Consider the following 24871-nt stretch of genomic DNA (forward strand, 5'->3'; position numbering starts at 1 on the left):
GTGTGTGTGTGTGTGTGTGTGTGTGTGTGTGTGTGTGTGTGTGTGTGTGTGTGTGTGTGTATGTTTGTGAACTAATCCCATCCTTGAAGTTGTACATCATGTGATCTAAGCCAGTTAAGGAGGACCCTTTTAAAATCCTGTCACGTCCATTGAGTCAGTTCTTATTTTTTCTTAAAAAAATGAAGTATGTTTTAATATTGTACAATCAATTTGCTGTGTATGATGCATCCTATACCAAAGTCAGTAGAATGCAAATGAAATTAAGGTATTTGAAGAGAATTCATTAACTTCTCATGCTTCATCAGGACAACACTAATGTCTAATGCTAACTCTTAAAAGGTTAGTTTGGACATTTTACAGGGTCTTTCAGTTTGATGGAATGGATTATCTGGCTGCTTTTGCAATGACGTAGGACTATGGCAATTTACTATTTTTTAAGAGACAGATATACTTCCATAGATATGTATTGGTTGGGGACCCAAAGCTCCTGGTTATCTGGAAGAATGTTCAAAAGTAGATTAAGGTGAGGGTATTAGCTTTACTTTAGATCCTGCACTTAACTGGCTATACTTCCTGATAATATGACAGAGAGAGATATGATTTCTTTATTGAGAATTCTTCTATTAATAGCAAAAAAAGATGAAGAGTTTCCTGGTTGAAACTGCAAACCCTCAGCCTAAAGCAATGGAAAAAATATATTTATCATGGTCAAAATTACAGCAAGAGTACTGTTGAGAACAGAGCATTCTTGTCCGTTCTTTTTTTATTCCTATTGCACTTTGGGAAGGTCCTCAGGTATGAGCCACAAAGTATGTTTGGTTGATACAACAGTTATTGTATTGTTAGTCATTGGTGGTGAGGGATGTATGAGATGTATTTGATGTGGGGTGCTAATGTTTAAATATGTATTATCACAGTGAAGAAGTATTTCACAACGATGTTTAGTACAGACATGGAGGCCATCTAAGTCAAACAAGTGTAATTCTCCAAGTTGAATGTTTTCTGTATTATGTGTGTTGAATAAAAATTATGCAAAAAAAAAGAAGGAAGGAGAGAAATAGGCCATATAATTGATAACCGTTATAGACGTAGACAGACGAAGACCCTGTAGCAGCAGGCACAGTTTATGAATGTAGACTACTACTCCAAACAAAATGAATGTAGGCCTCGGCTGCAAACATAAGTATAATATTCCCTGCTATATTGGGCCTACTACCTAGGCCTACCTAGTCCCCTCATCTACCCAAGCTATATTTATCAAAGACCCCAGAAACTTTCCAAACTGTGTGAGCTCAGTGCCAGGGCTCTTGTGCCTCCGGTCAACCCGACCTACTAAAAGATATTTATATTTCTCCACCACATTTCAACCCCTCTCCGGAGGACAGCCAGTCTATTTCCGTGGCAGTTCTTGCACATTCTCTATCTCTCCTTTACCCCTTCTGCAGCCTTCTTTCTTCCTAAACTAGATGTTCCGTTGGAGGTCACCTCGCTGGGCTATTTTAAAATGATATAATTATTCGACAGAATGGAACCAGGACAGAGAAGAACAATGGTGCCAAAGCAACGTCACTCGCTGTGCTCCTAAGATGGACGCCGTTCTGTGAGGTTGAGACGTCCTCAGACATTGTCTTGTCATACTTCACTTAGCCAATTGCTTTGTCAATCATCAGCATTTCAAGAGCAACTTTGAGACATGCATTTAGAGTTCTTTCCTTCTCCTTTGAAGTCAATGTCGTATTTTAAATTCATCCAGGTCTCCCTCAATTGTTAATTGATAATAATAACAAAGAATGACAATATTATTCAGTAATACGAATACAAGGGCTTTGGTTTACAGCCACGCTGCTTTATTCCTTCATTAAAACATGGTTCAGTTTAAGAATTACGAAGTAGAGGACACTGTTTGAATTGATTTGAGTTTGTACCGACAATTAACTTGAAACACACGCTTTACATGTTTCGTAACATTAACTTTTTTTTTATGAAAACGCAGTGGTCCACTGCTAGTGGAAATATAAATGTACATGGGCCGGTTTTTAATACACCAGACGAACAGCCTCCTCTTGTGGCCGATACCGAGCATCGTATTTTTTTAAATCATTTTATTTTGCCACTTTTCCATGGACCATGCCGCAGGGGTTTCGAAGCTCACCATTGTTTAATTTGTTCCTGGTTACGTGTAGAAACATCAGGTACGTCAACATAGACTATAATATTAGGAGATTTAATGTAAGGTTTTATGGGACAATAAGTGTATCAAGTATCTTGGTTCGGTACCCGCTATTTTATAACTGATTTACATTTAGCTAAAGAAATCAAGCAAATTGAAAGTGAGTAAGCTGATTTATGATCAGCTAACTCACTTTTCATAAAAACCATAAAAACAGCTCTTAGTAGCAGGACTTACTAGCTACGCAGGGAAAATGACTGTACAATCAATCAAACATCACCAGTGTAATAAATTTAAATCATGAATTAACCCATTGTCAAAACATGTTTATTTAAAAAGTTAAAAACAAACAGCAGTTACCCCTATACAATGAACTATTTACTTGGCTGTCGTAGGAATAACATTTACTTTCAAAGTCTTTTCAAATATTGAGACTGAAAAGGGACAACATGGACGCAATTACATACAAAAAATATGCACATGTAAAAAAAGATATTGGACAAAACAATAATTACAGGATGCATTTAATTAAACAAACCTAAGGCGTTGTCTGTGCTGAATTATTCTGTCTCAATGTGCAAATAGGGAGTAAAGAAAGAGCAGCCAAAGATAGAATTTGTACATTTCCACAAAACAAAAATCGACCAGACACATTTTTAAAAGGCCCCTATGTTACCGCCAGCCATGACGTTGATGAGCCACAACTGTTGAATTCAAAGTCCACCCTTTAGTGACCTCAAAAGGGGGGACCTCACCCAAACGCAACGTACGGATCTCAATCGACCAGCCTGCCCCCGGCTCTGATGTCACATGTCGCCACGGCTCATCGACGGCTGGTGGTGAGACAGGGGCGCTTCATGACACCACTGTGTGCAAACCGAGCACAGTGACGCATCTCATCCACGGAACAGGAGTGCAGTATGGGCGTGCACGCTGGCATGCACGGTATATAAAAGGACTGAAGCGATGCGCGGACGGCTGTTACTGAAATTTGGTGCGCATACACATGTTGGGTCGGCGCGTGGGCCCGAACCCGGGCTTACAGATGCAGGAGAAGGAGCCTTTGGTGTTGACGCAGCGGGCGTTCTTACAGGGGCTGGAGCGGACCCCTGGCTCTGCACACTCGTTGATGTCTGGAAACACACGAGAAGGAGAGTATGTATCAACAGAGTGATCTGCAGGCGTGTGTGTGTATAGGTGCGTGTTCATCATTCAAACATAGCATCAAATGTATGCATAGCCTATACATTTAATACTATGTGTTTTGGGGTGCATGTTCATCATTTACACATAGTATTAAATGTATATATAGTATATACATTTAATACTTTGTGTGTATGGGTGCATGTTCATCATTCAAACATAGTATTAAATGTATTTACAGTACATGATTTAGATATCTATGTTTAGGTCAAAGCAGTATAAGCTGTACATATTGTACATATGTATATGTATGGTCTATTCTTTTTGACACAAGTGAACCATGTACACTGTGGACTGTGTACAGTTTGCAGTTTGTGTCTTATAGCAAGCTGCAATAGCTAAACTCTACTCCAACGGTTTAATAATCCTCCAAATTCACAATGAAGTCAAATAACCAAGATTCACTGCCTTAGATATGCTGAAATAAAGGTCAAGTGAATTAATTTGTTGAAGTCACCACGTGAAACTAGCATGTTGTGACCTAGGCCTCGAGACGCTCCTGTGAGGTTTGTCAGAATCCTGTGCGCACACGCCACGCACCAACGCAGCCCACAGAGCCCCGGTTGTGTTGCTTAGGAGCTGCAGTTGCAAGTACGTGTTTAGTTTCCACAGGAAGACAGTAACCACGGTAACAGAGACAACAATAAAATGGTGTGTGTGTGTGTGTGTGTTGTGCATGTGTACCTATGCAGCGCGTGCGAGAGGAGTCCAGTCTAAAGCCGGGGTTGCATTCACACATGGTGCCCAGGTAGGAGCGCACACATCGGCCGTTCGCACAGCTGCACTCGTCTGAGTCCTCCTCCGAGCTGTCACCTGGGGGGGGGGGGGGGGCGTCATTCATATTCAATCCTTCATACATTTTAATGAAATAAATCTGCAAAATGGGACCTCTCATAATAAATTGTATGGAGATGAACTAGTCACTAAGATCCTCAGCGAATGAAGAGAAGAATGCATGAATGTAAGAATTCCTTGACAAGAATGGTGTTTTTGCGATCAACCTTCAGGCCCCTTAGATGAGCAACACATTAGTCACATGGCTTCATAATGCTTGGTGAGACCTCACCTGGGTTGTAGAAGCTACCCGGGTTGTAAGCAAAGGCAGGCAGGAAGTCCAACTCGCCGTCTGACTCTGTCTCCAGGTGCATCTCACAGAGGCGGGTGAAAATAACTGGATTGAGAGGAGGAGAGAGGAGAGGAGAGAGACGATGAGAGCAGAGAGGAGAGAGAGGAGGAGATAGGAGAGGAGAGCGGGGAGGAGAGAGGAGAGGAGAGAGACGATGAGAGAAGGGAGGAGAGAGGGGAGGAGAGAGGAGAGGAGAGGAGAGACGATGAGAGAAGGGAGGAGAAAGGGGAGGAGAGAGGGGAGGAGAGAGACGATGAGAGAAGAGAGGAGAGAGAGGAGGAGAGAGGAGAGAGGGGAGGAGAGAGGGGAGGAGAACGGGGAGGAGAGAGGGGAGGAGAGCGGGGAGGAGAGAGGAGAGAGGGGAGGAGAGGGGAGGAGAGAGGGGAGGAGAGAGGAGAGGAGAGCGGGGAGGAGAAAAGAGGCGTGGAGTGGAGGGGAGTGAGGGGAGGAGTTGAGTTGGATAGGAGGAAGGAGAGGGAAAAGTAGAGAGGAGAAAGGAGAGGATAGAAGGGAGCAGGGCAGAGAGGAGAGAAGGGAAAATGGAGGGAGGAGAAAGATGATGAAGTGGGAGAGGAGGGAGGAGAGGAGCGAGAGCGGCTCTCATTACTGTGGTGGTTAGGGTGTTTGACCCACCAGCTAAGAGGTTCTGGATTCAAACAAACCCCAGTGTCTGTACTGTACTGGATTAAAATATCTGCTCAAAGACCGAACACTGCTGCATACTACCCCTGCACTGCGCCAAGAGGGTCCCGCCCAGCTAACCTGAGTTCCTCGGGGGGCAGGTGCGGCACTCGGGCCCCCAGCCGCGGCCGTAGTGGCAGCAGCAGGCGGAGTAGGTGACCACCAGGTCGTTGTGGGGCATGCTGCAGATCAGGTCCTCGTCCAGCTGCCGGAAACAGACATCCTTGTGGGCCGCCGTGCGGTCTGGGTCACACAGGAAGAAGAAGATGAAGAAGAAGAAGGGGTCATGTGGTGTTACTAAGGAAAGGAGGGAAGGGGGGGGTTATAGTTTATTTATTTTTTTGACCAACTTAACCCTTAATGGTTTGCAACATTGTGTTAAAAAAAAACCTTTGGATATTTCAGCTACAATGAGCAACAATTTTAATCAAGTGTGTAAATAAAATAAAATTACATAGAGTATATGAATGTTGGAGTTTACACCAGTATGATAGATAGATAAGCTGGTACAGTCCCCAGGGAAGGCTAGGTGTACTGATCTATCCAGCCCACATCTGGGGGGACACTCCCACTTTTGATGTCACTATTTCACTGGGCAGGGCACCTTGTAAATGGCTTGTTATGACAAATCAAACTCACACCTGCGGGTAAAATAGAGTCCTTTAAATGATACTGTAAATACATGTAATTATACAAATATATTTATACCAGTATACTTAAGAGTTTGTGCTTCAGAAAAAGTGCATTCTCCCATTTCCGCCATCTTTTCTTGTGCAAAGCTGGTAGGCTAATTTTATCTTAAATTGAACTTAAAGTAAAGATCATGTTGAGATGAAAAACTAAAACATTTACAACGACATCATCTTGACATGCCATTGAGGTTTGAATAAACAAATACATAGCACATTCTCACATAACATTCAATCAAAGCTATTCATTATGTGAGCACAATAATCGATAGAATTCATGAACCTAATAAGAATATGCAGCATAGAGTTGACAGAGGATACTTACAGAAATGTAAAACGTAGAACCTTGTTACCAACACAAATGAACAACAAATGATGACACCTAGCTAACTTGCTATTACCATGCTAACTGATCAAACGTGCTACATGCGTTTCTTGCCACACTTTCCCACATTGTTAGTATAAGTTCTTCATGCTTAATTCTGTATATTAATTTGATATCAAACTTAAATACCATCCAATACAACTTTATGATAGATGGTCAGAGCTCTAGACACCCTGCTGTAAAGCAATACAAACTTTTTCTAGCAGAGACTATATGAGGGAGGCAAGCATGCAATGGAATCGGCAAAAAAGTTATGCATTTAAAACAGTAACCAAGCATCATGCATCAATCTCTATAGAGCAAGCAGCCGGGGCAGGTGTCTGTATGTAAAACCAGCACTGGCCAAATTCATCATCAAATTTGGGACAAAGTGGTTGTAAAGTGTGTACCATGAGTGGCAGATGGTGAGATAAGCCAAGACTCATTGTGATGGGTCCTGAGCGGAGTCCCGTACAGTTGATTTATTCTGATTATTTATTATTTACCCACCGTCATAGACGCACTGTTTGAGCGCAGCGCTGAAGGTGAGGGGCTGGTTGCAAATACAGTGAAAGGAGCCGGGCGTGTTGACACACCTCCCATTCCTACAGTACGAAGGGTCCTGGCACTCATTCACATCTGCAAAGGGCACCGCATACAAGGGGTTAAGTTACGGGCTGCTCCACACGCTGGGCCGTCGTGATTGTCTTCTACGGATGTTGTAGCGTCGTGAGGCTAGCCGCACAGCACGATCACGGTTGACGTTTCCTAAACTGTTTACAACTTACAACAACGATCCACAGAGTTGTAGACTCTGCGGATCGGATGGAAATTTTCTCATACCGCCATCGGCCAACTAGACCATTCCGAGTCGGCAGATGGTCAGCTGAGTTTAGAAAGAGTTTTGCAACGATGGAGAAACTGCGGGGACCTTGTGATTGAAGTATAACTTGTTCAGTGTGCGGGGCCCTTAGGGAACATCAGCTGGGGGGGTGAGGATCTGTGACCTAGCGAGATGTGTGGATATACCGGGTGGTGTGGCAGGCACATGCTGGTTGACCCTGGGTGGGGTAGTTTAGTTGCTGCTGCTGCATATGAAGAAGTGTTGGTTGTTCACACTCTGTAGCATTACCCAAGATGGACGCTAGCTAGCTGGGTTAAGGCGGCAGTAGCGGATGGTTTGTGCCAAGGTTGCAAAAAATGTCCCGAAGGAGGATGAAACTGTATTGTACCAGGAAATGTGGTGCTTCTCAAGATCAACATAAGCTTTTAGGTGGAGGTTAAGATGCCGTGGAAGGGAAAGTCACTTGAAGACGTTTCAAAGAATTCAAACACAGTCTCCTGAGTAACATCCCTACAAATGTGTACCCTCCACCAGCACAGCACTTTTGGCTAGCATATTACATGATATTCACTAGAATGCCGACTACTAAGAGAAAAGTGACCTTTATATATTCAATTTATCTGTTTGTGACTTCTACATTTGTCAAACATTTGTTTGAAATCCACATCGTCAAGTGCAAAACAAAAGTTTTGCGGTTTGGGTTGATCATGACAATTCCAGAAATACCTGTTGAAAGGTAGTTACAATTATTATCATCCAAACTAAAAATCTCCCCTTTGTGGTTAAAAAGAAAAAGGTGTGAAATATTTCTTATAAATACCTTTCAGACAGTCTGGCTGAAATTATAGCTACAGACCTCTAATTTCTGAAAAGAGCTAACTCTGACCCTGAACAATATAACCAAGACTCACTGTAAGGACTGACAGCCTGCTATTAACCTGTCTAATTTTATTTTTTTACTCTGTGTTTAAAACGCCCCCAGCAGACGAGTGGAAGAGATTTATTTTGTAAGTAAAGGAGCTGGTTTGTAGTTGTGTGTCTGTATCTCAGATATGGAGACGAAACCAGAACACACACATTTAAAGATTACCCACAATGCATAGATAAAGATTTTGTACATTATAGTAAGACTCCACAGTTCTACTGTTGGTATTAGTATTACGTACTAGTTATTTGAGCATTATTTCAGCATTAATAGCTATTAGCCTTAATAGCTTATGCTAATAATGTTTTATTTCATTGTATGTATTTTATGCAACAAAGCACGGATTGAGTACACATGAGTACTCATCAACAATTCCCTCCCTCCTCCCCTCTGATAGTTCCACTTCCTGTCCCTCACTGACATCACTTCCTGGGGTTGTGGCTCCACTCACCGGCCTGCTCCTCAGGGGTGACGCAGCTGTTGCGGTCAGTGGCCAGGGTCCAGGGGGGGGAGCAGATGCAATAGTAGGACCCCGGGGTGTCCACACAGTGGCCGTTCTTACAGTTAGACGGGTCCTGGCACTCGTCCACACCTGAGGGGATGAATAGGGTCAGGGGGGTGTCATAAATATATGGCCTGTTCAGCCCTTTGAGACTGTAATGTAGTGTTATACAAATAAAATTGAATTGAATTGTATTTAATTTAATTAAAATTGCATTTTATTTCTCCGAACAGGGGAAATATTCAGCTCCATGTATAAACATTTCAAAGAATAACACACACATGAGAATAAGGACAGGACTTGCACGACACACACATCCCACATCAGGAGCGACACAAAGAAGAGGACGTCATGAAATGAGTCAAATGTTTGCTTAATGGGGTAATATTAGGCTGTTATATTATAAATTGAGATGGCCCAAGCTTTGCAATGCTGCATGGTGTGTGCTGCTCTTAATACAATTGCTTTGTACAATATCCTATCCTTAGATATATGGGAATAAAATGTGCAATTAATGTAATTAACATCAAGGACAACAAATAACAACAAGATAATCGGATAAAAGTCCCGTAGGATTTGGTCGGACAGGCTACGAAGTCATCAAAGGATGTGCAATACTGAACTTGAACAAAATAATTAGGATGGCGTTAAATAAATAAATAAAACAAGAAATTGAAAAGCTGATGTTAACTGCATAACGCGCAAATCGTGTACTACAAACAAACATACACACAATTAATAATCAAACCTGTCGCAGGTGTCCCACACAGACCCACACTTAATCACACACCCACAGCCACAGGAGCCCTACGAAACACACACACACACACACACCCACACACGCACACCCTTGCTTAACATCCCACTTACACACACCCTCTTTCGTAGCTTGTGTTTGTGTTGGGGACGGAGTGGCTCACCTGACACGGTGGCGATCACACACTTCTTCTTGGTGGCGTCGGGGCTCCAGGGGCTTTGGCAGCTGCAGTAGAACGCCCCCCTGGTGTTCACACACTGGCCGTGATTACATTGCGATGCATCGTCACACTCGTTCACATCTGCGGGACACACACACACACACATCAGAGCGACCAGCAGGGAACAAAGATACTACCGTCTGGTTTCTAGTCTCCGTGTGTGACCTGCGGGAGGCAGCGTGACCCAAACATCAGGCCATCGCCGCCCCCCCCCCCCCCCCCCCCAACCCGTGCACGCTTCAAACTGCGATCTGAAGCGCGTCGTGTAACTCAGAAGTCTCGATGACATTCAGAATTTGCTACGGCCTCGTTGCGGCCAAAGGCGGCTGTAAGCGCTTTGATCTCGGTTGAACAGTCGGCGCACCTCACAAACCTCATCACAGTGACTTAAATTCTGCTTAAGTGCCGTGGTCAAAGTGGAGGGCAAAGTCACACATCCAATGGAGGGGCAGGATAATCTAGTGGTCAGTGGTCATGTGACTCCCTGCCGTCCGCAGAGGTCTAACCCCTAACCGCTCACTAAGACACGCATCTCTTAAATAATTAAGATCTCTCCCTCTGGATAAAAGTGTCATCATCACACGCCAAGAGTTAAGTCAAATGCAGCATTAAAGCGCTTTTCAAGGCACTCTGTCAATCTTTTCAACTCAAATAACAAAAGTATGTGTACGACTGTGTGTGCTTGTGCGTGTGCGTGAGTGTGTATGTGCTTGGGCATATTTCTATATTGCTACACATGCCACGTTTGTGACGGATGAGTCGCGCTGCTGGCTCCGCTGTCACCATAGTTACCGATGCACTCCAGCAGGTTGCTGTCGTAGTAGAAGCCCTGCTGGCAGTAGCACTCGTACCCGGGCTGGGTGTTGACGCAGCGGCCCTCCTTACAGATCTCGTTGGAGAACAGCACGCACTCGTCGATGTCTGTGGATAGCACACAGGACCCCTTATACACCGGCTGGGGACTCCCCGCCAGCCAGAGCGGGCCGCCGCAGGAGGACCCCAATGTAAAGACAAGTGGGGATCACCGAGGGGTGAGCAAGGCAAATTACAAATACAAAATAGGTCTGCATATTATGTTTGCATATTTGACATATATACAAATGTATCAATATAAAAATCCCCAAAAATATGCATTAACCTTATCAACATTGGGAAAGGTTGGTGGTTAATGCGCAAAGAAATAATGTGCACTATCGTGTCCAATAAGGCGATAGTACACAGCTAAGAGCATAACTGTACCCAATTCTGTGATTCCACTACAATGAAGTACACTCATATTGAGCTCAAACCACCTTTGAAATTGCTTGTTTTGGTTAGAAGACACGTTGGGCATAAACAAGAAGTGCTTATCGTCAACAAACAGGAAGGGCAGGGTTAGGGCAAGCAGGCGCTACCACAGAGCGGCCATGGATGCTGGATTATTGGATGGTATTTACCTAGCATCCATCTTGGATCTAAACGCTAGCTGGCTGGGCTGGGGGGGGGGGGAAGCTAGTGTTGAGAACCGAGATTGAACCAAGAGAGAAATACTGGCTGATATTTACCCCGGTGCAGGGAGAGGCCGTATTCGGTGGTTCCCTCCTCGTGGTAGAAGCCTCGGCCGACGGGACACAGGGAGCTGAACTCAGCTGGGAGGGAACGACAACGACAGACACACAACCACATCAAACAATCAGGTTTGGGTTATATCATTATGATAGATTTGGTAAAAAGTACTACAATTGTATAGTTTGGATATAAAGTAGCTGTTTATTTAGTTATAAAACTACGGTAGCAATAGTTGTAGTAATTGGTAGTAAATAGTCATTGTGAAATAAAGGATAATAGATTTGATTATATTTGATTGGAGTGTGTGGTGTGTGTGTGTGTGTGTGTGTGTGTGTGTGTGTGTGTAGTGTGGTGTGGTGTGGTGTGGTGTGGTGTGGTGTGGTGTGTGTGGTGTGTGTGGTGTGGTGTGTGGTGTGTGGTGTGTGTGTGTGTGTGTGTGTGTGTGTGTGTGTGTGTGGTGTGTGGTGTGTGGTGTGTGGTGTGTGTGTGTGTGTGTGTGTGTGTGTGTGGTGTGTGGTGTGGTGTGGTTGTGTGTGGTGTGTGTGTGTGTGTGTGTGTGTGTGTGTGTGTGTGTGTGTGTGTGGTGTGGTGTGGTGGTGTGTGGTGTGTGTGTGTGTGTGTGTGTGTGTGTGTGTGTGTGTGTGTGTGTGTGTGTGTGTGTGGTGTGGTGTGTGGTGTGTGGTGTGTGTGTGTGTGTGTGTGTGTGTGTGGTGTGGTGTGTGTGTGTGTGTGTGTGGTTGTGTGTGTGTGTGGTGTGGTGTTTGGTGTGTGGTGTGTGGTGTGTGTGTGTGTGTGTGTGTGTGTGTGTGTGTGTAGTTACAGGAGTGGTAGACGGGGCAGGGGTAGATCTCACAGTGATCTCCCCAGCCCACCCCGATGGAGCAGCAGCACTCCTGCTTGGAGACGTTGGTGGCGAGGACGCTGTCGCAGAACACCGTGTCGTCCAGGTTCAGGTAGCACTCCTTCTTATCCTCCTGCTCCACCGCCACCACTAGGGGGAGACACACACAACACCATGATCGCGACCGTTAACGCACCAGTGACAAGCCATGAACCCACCAAAAAGATGCAATGAACTCCATCAAACACCATGACCCCACCCAACAGCTCATCATCACACCATGAACAAAGGGTGTCCTTTATTGATAAGTCTAGGTTTCGGAGCAGGGAACATTGCTATTGAATGTGGTTGGCACTAGGTTCAGAGAAATTCAGATTCTAGTTCAGATTCTATTACAGGGAATGTTAGAATTAGTTTGTTTTGAGGATCTAGGGGAACACAACAACACATCCGATGAAAAACACGACATGTCTCTATCGTAGTTACAATAAAGTAAACACTGCGTCATACAGCCAGGCTTACTCTCGCAGCTGTGCTTGTCCTCAGACAGGATGAAGCCGTAGTTGCACTCGCACACGTACGACCCCGGCCGGTTCTTACACAACCCGAAGGGCTTGCACAGACTTCGGTCCTCCAAGCACTCATCGATGTCTGGGGAGGATACGGCATAGTTACGAAACTCCTCTGGAACCACTCGCTTAACATAATATGTAACTTAGCGCTTCCATTGAGAATCCATGAAAATCGGCGCAGCATATATGACTGAAATTGTGTTTCTATTGATGTGTGTATGTGGGGACATGGGTGCCTTGTGGGGACTCACACACACACCATCTGCCTCCGTCCAGCATGTGTTTCTATTGGTGTGTGTTTGTGGGGACATGGGTGAATTGCGGGGACTCACCCAGACACCGTCGGCCTCCGTCCAGCCTGTAGCCCTTCTGGCACTCGCAGCGGAACGAGCCCATGCTGTTGATGCAGCGCCCCCGGTGGCAGATAGACGCCCTCTCACACTCGTTCACATCTGCAGGGAAGATAAGAAATGGATTTGTAAAATGAGGAAGGGTAGGAATAATGCACCACGGAAGGACTGGAAACCAGTTCAAACTTTGAAAAGAGCTGCCCAGATCCTCTCTCTGATAGCATATTACGCAGACCTAGAACAACAGACAACAAAACAACTAACCCATGGAGGCGACATCATCCTCCCATCGGCCTAGGCCTGTCATTACTGTGCTGCGCTCTGATTGGTCGGGTCCGCTGTGTGCTCTCTACATCTCAACACACCGTGAGTGACTTAACAGGGAGGTGGCAGTAGCCTCGCTGTGGCCTGCCAGAGGTCAACACAGGCAGGGCTCTTAACCTCTCCTCGGTCTGCAGGGTGGCCGGAACGCGTCAACACATCACAGTGGACAAAATGATTTCCTCCGTCTGACTGATGTTTGTTTTATTTGAATCATAAATGGTTATGAAATCCAGTTTTAAGGAGAGTTTAAACTCTTTTTCACTGTTGTGGATCAACGGACCAACGGATGCTATCGATTAACAACAAGTTATTATTTTCTTAGACCTTTTTGATTAGATGATGAGTGAACATTGTCAAATTGGATTATGTTTAAATTAAAAATACGATTATAAATCACAAAACACACAGCACCAGGCTAGCTGTTTGGGGTTGTCTACAAGAACAATTACGGGTTTCATGAATCAAAAGAGAAACAGAGAGGGGGTAAGTGAGATAGAAAGAGAGAGTGAGTGAGTGTGAGAGGAAAAGAGAGACAAACAGTGAGACAGAGAGTGCCGGAGAGGTTCATCCTCCTACAGAGACAATTTCAAGGTTAAAACTCCACATGATGCAGGGGTTACAATGATGACGAAGACTATGCTCACCTTCGCAGTGACTCCCTTCCTGTGTGCGCTGGTAGCCCTCATAACAGCGACAGTGGAAGGACCCCTCCGTGTTCACACAGTGCCCGTTAGCACACAGCCGGTCGTCCTCACACTCATCAATATCTGAACAAAACATTCAATATATATTAATTAATACACACTAAATATATACGACTGCCACTCATAATAATATGCACACAACAGGACATCCTCAAACTCATCAATATCTGGACGATCATGAAATAATGCATTCAAATATCGTGATACTATTAGTTTTAATACCCTCTTTACGATGTCACAGTGGAAGAGTTTGGGCTCCCCTAACTATGACGTCACAGTGGTGGAGTTTGGCCTCCCCTAGCTATGACGTCACACTGGAAGAGTTTGGCCTCCCCTAACTATGACGTCACAGTGGTGGAGTTTGGCCTCCCCTAGCTATGACGTCACACTGGAAGAGTTTGGCCTCCCCTAACTATGACGTCACACTGGAAGAGTTTGGCCTCGCCTAACGTCATGACGGCAGCCAGCTTGATCGCTAGTCATCAGGTCACAATTAAAGAATGTGTCGTTATGCGGTAAACTATGCTGTCTCAGCGGAGAGAGTTTAGTGGACGGTGACTTATAATGTCCCGTCACCAGAGTGTGGCGTCTGGAGCTTATGACCCATCTATGAGCCGTCTATGACCGATGGCACTGTGTCTGACCGACGGCACTGTGCCTGACCGACGGCACTGTGTCTGACCGACGGCACTGTGTCTGACCGACGGCACTGTGTCTGACCTCGGCAGAACTTGCTGTCGGCGGAGGGCAGGAAGCCCTCATCACACAAGCAGCGGAAGGTCCCGGGGAAGTTCTCACAGCGGCCGTTGAGACACACGCCGGCCTTCTGGCACTCGTCAATGTCTGGCGGAGACACGACGCAGCACATTCGGTACGGAGGTTTGATTAGAGCGGTATGAAAGTGGTGCAGTTCAAGAAGAGATGGAGAAAATGACAAAACAAAGAACAAGGTGAAAGAAGAAACGGTTCAAGATTCAAGATTCAAGAGTTTTATGGGTCACACACATACAAGAAAGGCAGTGAAATGCGGGGGCAGTAAGGGGGTCCGTCCTCACCGTAGCAGGTGCCCCCCCGCGCCTCGTGGCCCGGCCGACAGCGCACACACTCGTAGGACCCCGGCCTGTTCTCACACCGCTCCCCGGGACACGCGTTGGGGTCCGCACACTCGTTCACGTCTGGAACCGACACACACGGCATCAGAACCCCCGAGGGGAACCGGACCATGGTCCTCGGGAATCGAACCCAGAACCTCAGCGCGTGAAGTCTACCACCCTGACCGCCCACCGGACCCTGCGGCCCACCAGGTTTCACTCGGGGAGGGAGGGAGACGGCGGTCCTCATGGGCCTCACCTTCACATGTCTGCGTCCGGTGGGCCTTGAAGCCTTTGTGACATTCACATTTATAGGAGCCAGGGAGGTTGACGCAGCGCCCGCCCGGCCCACACACGTCCTGCTTAGAGCACTCGTTCACATCTGGGGGTCACAGACGAAGTGGATCTGATCATATTCACATTAGATTCAGATTCAGTTCAGATTAGATCACATTTGATAACCATTGGATTCAGATTACGTTATATGATATGATATTCAGATATGATTCTAATTTGATAAAAATTAGTTTGTATGAGAGTCATGTTAAAATTATATTTGTTAAAGGGCAGATTCAGGTACATTTCTGGTTCAATTAGATTATAATTAGATTCAGATTAGATTCAGATACCAAATATATTGCATTAGATGCAGATTTGATTCATATTAGATCCTGAAACAATTATATTCAGGTAACATCAAAACGCATTGATTTCGATCGAATTAGATTCAAAACAACTGTTCGATTCAGATTGGATTACAGCGTCACATCACAATCAGATAGATGACATCACATTTCCGCCACATCAATTTGAGTAACATGAACTCCATTCACCAGCTAACGCATGAACAACGTGTAACTCACCTACACACTTTAGCCTCCCATGGTTCACCATGGGCTTGTAGCCATGGTGACAGTGGCACTGGTAGGCCCCGTCTGTGTTGACGCAGGTGCCCCTGCCAGCCCCGCACGGCTCTGACGCACACTCATCCTCGTCTGACACACACAAGGAGCAGGCCAGTCAGGGGCACTCCTCACAACATCAACGTTGTACTGGTGCACAGTTTACCAGTACAACGATGTCCAATAGTCAAATAGATCTGTAGTTACTAGTTGGCCTTCATCTCCAAACTGCTTCCCTGACGCTCAGATTGTATTGCTTTTTGGTGGGGCTGCGGGCTCGATTTAAGAGCTATTATTTGAGCGTAATTTGCTAGAAATGCCATAGCTATCCGTCAGCTAGTAGTGAGTGAAATGCACTCTAGGAATATCTGTTTGAGTTTACTGTCAAAGCAGAATCCATCTGGCCTGTCAATCACAGGGGAGGTAAAATGCAACACTTCTCAATGGCGTAGAAACAGAGGGAGAGAGGGAGCAGAGAGGGAGACCAAAAAAAGGCAGGCCAAAACATGTCCTGCACCCATTATAATTCCATTCGTTATTATACGTCAGGGGGATTGAACAGACATACGTTTCAATATCTTGCTTTTTTTTAAAGCTAACTACTGTAGCTTTAATGGTATTGTACGAACCACAGACATTTGTTTCATATTTGTCCTGTGACTTAAATGATGTGATAGTCACTTTGAAGGAATACTTTCAGTATTCAGGAAAGCGCTTTATATGAGTGCTATTAAGTACTATCTACAACACAACCTGACTCTCGGATGTCTCTGTGATCTCATCCTGATCTCATCCTGACCTCATCCCCTGACCTCATCCCGTGACCTCATCCCGTGACCTCATCCCGTGACCTCATCCCGTGACCTCATCCCGTGACCTCATCCCGTGGCCTCATCCCGTGACCTCATCCCCTGACCTCATCCCGTGGCCTCACGGGGCTCTCTTACCTATGCAGATGTTCCTGTGGGCGTGCAGCCGGTAACCGTGGTTACAGTGGCAGGTGTGTCCACTGGCCGTGCTCTCGCACTCCCCGTGGCCACAGATGTACCTGCTCGTCTTACACACGTCCGTCTCTGGTGAGGAGAAGGATGTCGACCATGATGATCATCATCATCATAATGAGGATGGCGGTGATGATAATGATGATGACAAAGACGAGGAGGAGAGAAACGATGAAGATAGAAAAAGGTTGATTATTATTACAATTATCATTGTCATCATTATCATTTCAATTATGATTTTTTTCCGCAAATAATACATTTATATCATATTTCTTGTTGTGATTAGTTGAGAACCTTACTATCCTTGACAATATATATGATACACAAACAGCTTTTCACCTAAAATAGGTGTATTTAATACCCACATCTCACCTTGAAACATTTTGTCATCTATGAATAGTAAACAAGTCAACATATACTGGTGATCTCGGCTAATCCATATGAGTAGCAGTAGAAGTACTTGCCTGATACTTTGGTCTGAGTTTCCAAGGGGATGTATGGTGGGTTGACCCTAATAATCGGTGTAGGAGTGGGTTTGGCAACTGAAAGAGAAGAAAAATGTATGTCATGATTACACTAACTAAAGAATACATTTCTTAGAAGATGTTTCATTTTTAAACAGAATAGACTGGTATGCTCCTGTAAAGCAGCTGTAGGTAAGATTGGAGAGTTTTAAAGAGAGAGAGCTCAAAAGCATAAGCTTGCAAGATTTTGAAACTAAATAACCTTCCTGCCCTCCCTCCCTCCCTCCCTCCCTCCTTTCCTCCCTCCCTACATTTCTCTTTAATTGAGAATTGTTGCATTCCAGTCACCTGTGATTGACCGGCAAAATTGATTCCACAGAACCAAACAAAGAAGAGACGACCTGATTGGTTAGAAATGGTCTAAAATGGACATTGTCTCCTACAGAGGCAGGTGCAGCACCTCAAAGACAGATATTCTCACAGCCCATTCCACTTAGTGACTCATAACGGATGGCTATGCCATGAGCTACAAATGTTAGTTCATAAAAAAGCACACACTTGATTTCTTCATACACTGGTCCCTAGTTCCCATGAACATTAATAAACAATAGTGTGCATGTGCGTGTTTACCAGGCACGCGGGGACTGTGTGTACTGGCTGTTACATGGTGCCCAGCTGTGGTGGTCTCAGGGGGCAACACCTGTTGAAGAGAGCTCAACCAATCAGAACAACAGATACTCTACATCAGAGGTCTTCAACAGGGGGTCCGCGACCCCTACGGGGTCCGCAGAGCTACTGCAGGGGGGTCGCAAAAGTTTTGATTGATTAGACATTTTTTTACATTCCAACCGCCAACATATAGTACATGCCAACCGAATGTACTATATATATGGCATTTACGGTCTCGCGCACACCTGACACATCTGGACTGGTTGCGACATTTTTATGTATTTTATTTTAATGAAAGCCCAGCAGGAGAGAGCTTTTCTCTGCCTGCTCCTTCAATTAAGAAGAAGGACAGCACAGCGACGTCAGTTTTTTGTCCGGTCTTTATATCTACCCCGTCCTCCGCAAACAATACATATTTGGATGAGAGTGCTCAGCAAAGACTGTTGGGAGAGAGAGAGTGCTGTTATGTGAGGGATAACGTACAGAACGCCGGTCATTATCGGGAAAATAAGCAATCAGCAGAGAAATAGTCTGCCAAAGACGTTGACGTCGCTTAGCAACCACGCTGGGGTTGTTAAGTTACCGGACTACTCGCGGAGTGATAAGAAAGACACTAACAAACATCACTAATTTTTAGTTTTAAAAATGTCCATTTGAATTGCTTTTATGCATGATTACATGCAATTGACATTGTTGATCTTGGCAGGTATCAGTTTATTACGTTATGTTATGTTTATGAATGGCAGTGGCATGGCCACCCTACTCGCTGTACCTTGCACATGTTTATAATGAAAACATGAATATATGAACCTATGTATTATTTGAATATCTTAGTATTGAATGCAAAATAAAAAGGTACATTTATACATGGCACTATAGGACCAGTTTAATATCAAACACAATTTTAATACAATGGGGGTCCTTGGCCTGAAAAACGTTGAAGACCCCTGCTCTACATCATTATTAGCCCCTAAGATCGATACACAGCTCACCCAAAGTCGTCTTACCGGCTTGGTTTCTGCAAGAAAAACAAAATAGAGAACGTCGTTAAAAAAAAAAGCATGTGAAATAATGATGTGCTCTGTGAATCACCGGCAGGATATACATGCACTACAGGCTTTAATCCGAAATTCATTCTTTAGGGGCTTGGATCTCAGTCTATTTGACAATCTCAGTCAAATTACAAGAGATCAGCCATGCATCAGATCTAACCACTCATAATGAAATATGAAATATGAAAGTGAAATGACACATTAATATGGCCTGAATTTGAATGCAAAAGGACTCCAGATTTTCTTTGAACTGTGCTTTTGGGTTTGCTTAGCAAATAAATATCAGATGTCTCATCCAATTTAGTCCACTTGTGCAGTCGCTGTCAGGTATGGAGATACATCAACTAGCTTCCTGTTGAGTTATGCTAGATGATATGCTAGGTGGCTAGCTTGCCTGGCTTGTTGTATCCTTTCTCCGGACCGGGGAACACCAAGGGAGGGATGGCAAAGGTATTCCTCACTTTCTGGAAGAAGTAGCCTTTTCCCCCGGGGCAGATCTTCTGGAAGGCAGCTGAGGCAGACACAGCAACAATAAGAAGATGAAGAAACTACAAATCACATGTACAGACCCCAATCCCCCTGCACTAATGCAATTAATCACAATCACACACACACACAGTGAGATGTAGATAAATGAATGAATGTCACCATTCATGATTGAATGTCTCCATAGGGCCTTTCCATCAGGATGAAAACTGGATTTTTTGTCGCAATATCAAATCCTGAAACCAATATATGTAATCCGTAACCAAGGCTAATGAAAACATTGTTCTGTCATGCCTTGCATGGGAAATGATTTTCACGATGAATTACTAAACAATGAACAAAAAGAAGCCACTACTACCTACATAACAACTAACATTCATCGCTCCTCAGTTGCCAAAATGGCGGCAGTCATTGTGAAGTGATGTGGCCATGTATAAGACCCATAGGGGACGGCTAGGAGTCAGGCCTCCCGGTGCCCCATGCCCTACAGGCAAGGCTGCGCTTATTGTGCGCTTATTATAATCAAACCCAGAACCCTTTGGCCGGCGGTCCGCTCACCAGTGTCCTCCTCGGGGCAGCGCTCGCAGTTCTTCCCCCAGGATTTACCCACGGTGCAACAGCACAGCTCCTGGGTGAGGTACCCGAGGACCCGGCCCCCGCAGCGGCCGTCCGCCGGAGCTATGGAGTAGCACTGAGCAAACTCAGCTGGGGCCGGAGGGACGGACAGACAGGGAGACGGGGGGACAGACAGAGGGAGAGGTGGGCCGAGGGATGTGGGTAGCCGGAGGGACAAGCAGACTGGGATCTTCATCTTATTTATGTTATTTCATATCATACTTCTCATCCTTTCTTTTGATGCAATATTAAAATATATTTCAAATATATTTAAATTATATTTTAGCAGACCAGAGAGCGAGAGAGAGAGAGAGAGAGAGAGAGAGAGAGAGAGAGACAGAAATAAAGCTCGAGAGAAAGAGAGAAAGAAAGAGAGAAAGAGAGAAAAATAGAGAAAGAGAGAGAGAGGGAGAGAGAGAGACATTAGGGTACCAGGGGACTGGTTCCAGCCGGGCTGCTCCCCCACGCAGCGGTTGCGGTCGAGCACCAGGCCGGGTTTGCAGGAGCACCGGAAGCTGCCCAGTGTGTTCCTACACTGGCCGTTCTGACACACGCCCTGCATGGTGCACTCGTTGATGTCTTCAGGGGACACACACAGAGGACACAGCATTTAAACCCGGCGCAGGCATCACCGGTTACGAGCAGGAACGCAGAGCTGAAGTGCAGGTGGACTGCATACGCGAGGGGGTTTCGAACCCACAGCTGTCGGTTCAAGGGGTCCTAAGAGTGTTTCCGAGTCTCCCCAGTGTTCAGAGTTCTGAGGTTTTTAAGGGTCCCCAGTGTTCCACGGCGCTGAGGTTCTCCTACCTTGGCAGTGGGTGCTGTTGAACCGTTTGTATCCCTGAGGGCAGGTGGAGCCGTAGTCCTCCACGATGGTCTGCTTCACCGACGCGTCTGAGGTGGAGGAACACAGGATGAGGTGAACAGGAAGAGGGGCAGAGTGAAGAGGGAGGCGGAGAGACAACGTCACGGTCAGTCTAAGAGGGGTTCTATTAAATCACCGACAGACTCTGCGTCCTTCACTGTGACAACACTATGTGTTGAGAACAGATTGGACTGCGCTGACCTCTTGTTCTCCACTTGCTCTGCACGCTTGGCCAGCTGTTCTTTATTTACTCTTCAGCTCTTACAGTTTGGCAGAATCGATCAGCTTATAACCAAAGCAGCCTTATTAGGCCATGACGTCAGCCTTATTTGCTTTCCATCTCGAGAGTTGGCAGCTAGTACTAGTCTATAGTCTAGAGATCTCTTGGATATCACAAATAATTGTTTTCACAGTCTTTCATCGTAATAAACAAAACATCTGCTGGTGTGTTCACATGAGCTTAGTCACTAAGGCTGCCATTATGCTGCACCGAGTCGGAGAATAGATATTCTATCTTTAAATGTTTCTCTCCATACATTAACTATCTCTTCTACATTCTCTTCTCTTCATTTATACATTTTGATAGAAAAACCAAACAGATGACATTACTGTTTACGTCTTATCTGTAAACAGTAAACAAAGAATAGGAAGACCCATGGTTGTTATTGAGTTAACTAACACACGATGGTGTTCACAATTTCTATGAAGGCCTCATCAAACAACAATGTCAAAGGAATAACTCAAGCCAACATTTTACAACACAGTACAACAATACATTATGCAACGATGCCTGGGCCAGGGCACAGTCACACAATGTAACAGGAATGAAATAGCTGTGCAGAGTTTTACACTGTTGTACGACACATTGCGTGTCGTGGTATTGTGGTTACACATTCGTCAAAGCTCTGCAGAGAAGCCTGCACTCTTTATCCCAGAGCTTGGAACAGACCCTGCTATGAGCTAACAGAGAATGTTGAAATCGAGCAAGGGAAAAAAAAGAAGGGTCTCCGCAGGAGAACCGAAACGGGGGGGGGGGGGGGACTGGATGGGAGGGGGAGGTAGTCTGGGGCTGGCGGGGTAGTGGCCAGTAGCCGCTAGAAACTCCCTGGGCTGTTAAGTATATCACCCACCAGCATGGCAGTGTGAACGTAGTTTTAGAAAACACACATATTTTACTCTTTTACTTTTCTGTACTCTACAAAGCGCTGTGACAGCACGTAATTAATAAAGAAGATTGAGAGTAAAGGTCATATTTATTGTTATTTTATCCGCAATCATGATGATATTCACAAATGCGACCAAACATTGTGTCCGTTCATGAGGTCTACCGTCGGTGAATCATAATATATTTTAGGGAGTTTTTGGGTTTCCACTCTGTCTTTTTTTAAACACAATAAGAATTAAAATAGATATTTTGTAGGTGCAGTAAAACCCATCAGAAAGGCCGGGGTGAGCGGGGCTGTGCAGAGTAGAAGCAGACGTATCAGGCCGGGTCTGAGTCACTCAGCTCCGGGAGGAAGGCGGAGTGGAAAAAAGCGTGCAGATTATATTTTCTTGAAATTCAATCTTCCGCACTGTGATGACTGAGCCGGGCCATAGGAGCTGAAATGGTATTTTCCATACTCTCTCTCTCCCTCTCTCTCTCCCTTTGTGTCTCGTGCTCGCTCTCTCTCTCTCTCTTGGCATCTCTAACCTCATCTGCCGTCCCTCTCGCATTCTCTCAGCTCTCTCTCTCTCTCTCCCTCCTTCCCTCCCCCTCTAGCTGTCTATCTCGTTCTTTCTTTCCAGGAAAATGAAAGTCTATCGCACTAACTTTCTGTATGTCTTTTATCGTACTCTCTCTCTCTCTCCCTTTCCTTGTCTCCCTCGCTCTCTCTCCCCCTGCCCCATCTCCCTCAGTGTCTGAACTGTCGCCCATCCTCTCTCTCTCTCTCTCTCTCCCTCTCTCTCTTCCTCGCTCTCATACACATTTACACAACAACACACACATACACACACACACACACACACACACACACACACATACAGATGCGCCCCCCCACACACACACTGGCGTGTTTATGTGCCAGCGTGCAAGGTCATAAACTCTCAGGCTTGGAGTTGGGAGGTTGGTGCCAGCCCCTGACTTCTTTGTAGCTCCAGAAAAACGTATTTATTTCCTACAACAGACACCAAGACAAACACCTGAGAGCAGAGAGGATAGAGAACACTACACACTGTGTTTCCCCCTCTCCATTAAACAGGGAGAGGGGGCAGCGAGACAGGGGGAGAGAACAGGGGGAACTGGAAGAGAGGAGTACGAAAGAGAAAGAGACAGAGGGGGAGATAGAAAGAGAAACAGACAGAGGGGGAGATAGAAAGAGTGCCAAGGAGAGAGACAAAGGGAGAGAGGGAAAAAGAGAGAGGGGAATATAGAAAGTGAAACAGAGGGGGAGATAGAGAGACAGGGAGAAATAGAGACAGTGAGAGAGAGAGAGACAGAGGGGGAGGAAAAGGAGAGAGAAAGAGAGAGAGAGAGAGAGAGAGAGAGAGAGAAAGAGGGAGGACATTTTGCTAAACAGACAGAGAGGGTGAGTGAATTGGAGAGGAAGGGAGAAAGCTAGAGAAAGTGAGGGAAGAAAAGAGAGACATAAGAGGAAAACAGATGAAGTGAGTGAAAAAGTCGAGTAGAGTTGAGTGTAGAGTTGTGACATACACACACACATCTATATATATAGCGAGGGGGACTCACTTGGTAGTTTGGGGCACTGGTAGCACTTGTTTTGCCCCCAGGAGTTGCCCACGCTGCCGCAGCAGTCCTCCTGGTTGGTGAGCACCGGCAGGGGGGTGCTGTTACACTGCACACCCAGGGGGAGGGCCAGGGGGAGGGCCAGGGGGAGGGCCAGGGGGAGGGCCAGGGGGAGAGCCAGGGGGAGGGCCAGGGGGAGGGCCAGGGGGAGAGGGGGAGAGCCAGGGGGAGAGCCAGGGGGAGAGGGGGAGAGCCAGGGGGAGAGGGGGAGAGGGGGAGAGCCAGGGGGAGAGCCAGGGGGAGGGCCAGGGGGAGGGCCAGGGGGAGAGGGGGAGAGCCAGGGGGAGGGCCAGGGGGAGGGCCAGGGGGAGAGGGGGAGAGCCAGGGGGAGGGCCAGGGGGAGACACAGAGAGACGGGCAGAGACCCAGGTCACACAAGGAGCTCGCACATACACACATCTGATCTGATCCACTGACAGTTCAAAGTAACTACATTTTATATTTCTGGACCCTATTTCCCATGATATAATACCAGTGGAAACATGTAGGAATCGAGGCGTGTCCACAATAATTAACGTCCACACTAGCGTTGGTCTTTGAGAGAAAACCTTCCTTTTTCCTCTTCCTCAGTCCACACTAAAGCATCATGTTCGTCCAGTAAAAACAGTAATCATTTCCTCGCCCCCAAGTGTATGCATTTGAGAAGGCCGGTCTCATGTCGCAGCCCAGCCCAGGGATGAAAGCCAAATTAGTTTGGATGAACAGCACTTTGAAAAACACTGATGGAAACCCTACGGATGGAAAATAATTGTCGATATAGCTAGTGTAGTGGAGAAATGGACTGACTTGTTAGAACTGAAGTATAACGTTTGAAGTAGTTGAATGTAGTTGTTAGATATTAGAGATTTTGTGTACTTCCATACTAAGGGTTAAGGCGGTTAAGGTTAAAGGAAGACCCCAAAAGGTTGTCAACAATTGTCAACAATTGTCAACAATTGTTGACATTGTCTATGTCATAAATCCGTCCATGATAATTCAAAATTCTGAGTGCAGAATATTTATTTTATTTTATTGACTGTACCGGATTACATTTCTGTTGCGTCTGCATGCTTCCTCAATCTATCCCTCTCCACCCTTCTGATTTCAGTTTCTTCTGCATAGTACTCGGATTCCTACAA

At 45.7% G+C, this 24871-nt stretch overlaps 1 protein-coding gene across 2 annotated transcripts in view; it reads right to left on the reverse strand.

The window, feature by feature from the left end:
- Positions 1 to 2481: 2481 nt before the first annotated feature.
- Positions 2482 to 24871, reverse strand: part of ltbp3 (latent transforming growth factor beta binding protein 3) — a 45216-nt gene continuing 22826 nt past the window's right edge. Inside the window, exons 4-29 of one of the 2 annotated variants that reach the window (XM_079738699.1) lie at positions 23697 to 23802; positions 20908 to 20994; positions 20533 to 20679; positions 20044 to 20190; positions 19394 to 19510; positions 18955 to 18965; positions 17909 to 17978; positions 17279 to 17356; positions 16761 to 16886; positions 15775 to 15906; positions 15171 to 15293; positions 14876 to 14995; positions 14541 to 14663; positions 13761 to 13883; positions 12775 to 12894; positions 12393 to 12521; positions 11850 to 12020; positions 11026 to 11109; positions 10274 to 10402; positions 9425 to 9562; positions 8454 to 8594; positions 6744 to 6872; positions 5262 to 5423; positions 4440 to 4544; positions 4058 to 4186; positions 2482 to 3303 (exon numbers count right to left, since the gene is read on the reverse strand). In XM_079738699.1, coding sequence (XP_079594825.1) covers positions 3152 to 3303; positions 4058 to 4186; positions 4440 to 4544; positions 5262 to 5423; positions 6744 to 6872; positions 8454 to 8594; positions 9425 to 9562; positions 10274 to 10402; positions 11026 to 11109; positions 11850 to 12020; positions 12393 to 12521; positions 12775 to 12894; positions 13761 to 13883; positions 14541 to 14663; positions 14876 to 14995; positions 15171 to 15293; positions 15775 to 15906; positions 16761 to 16886; positions 17279 to 17356; positions 17909 to 17978; positions 18955 to 18965; positions 19394 to 19510; positions 20044 to 20190; positions 20533 to 20679; positions 20908 to 20994; positions 23697 to 23802 — 3099 coding nt within the window. In that variant the 3' untranslated portion in view covers positions 2482 to 3151. The remainder of the gene's footprint in view (positions 3304 to 4057; positions 4187 to 4439; positions 4545 to 5261; positions 5424 to 6743; positions 6873 to 8453; positions 8595 to 9424; positions 9563 to 10273; positions 10403 to 11025; positions 11110 to 11849; positions 12021 to 12392; positions 12522 to 12774; positions 12895 to 13760; positions 13884 to 14540; positions 14664 to 14875; positions 14996 to 15170; positions 15294 to 15774; positions 15907 to 16760; positions 16887 to 17278; positions 17357 to 17908; positions 17979 to 18954; positions 18966 to 19393; positions 19511 to 20043; positions 20191 to 20532; positions 20680 to 20907; positions 20995 to 23696; positions 23803 to 24871) is intronic. The other variant, XM_079738700.1, reaches the window with a different exon arrangement.

Source organism: Pollachius pollachius (assembly GCF_949987615.1).
Source record: "Pollachius pollachius genome assembly, chromosome: 6".
Taxonomy (NCBI): Eukaryota; Metazoa; Chordata; class Actinopteri; order Gadiformes; family Gadidae; genus Pollachius; species Pollachius pollachius.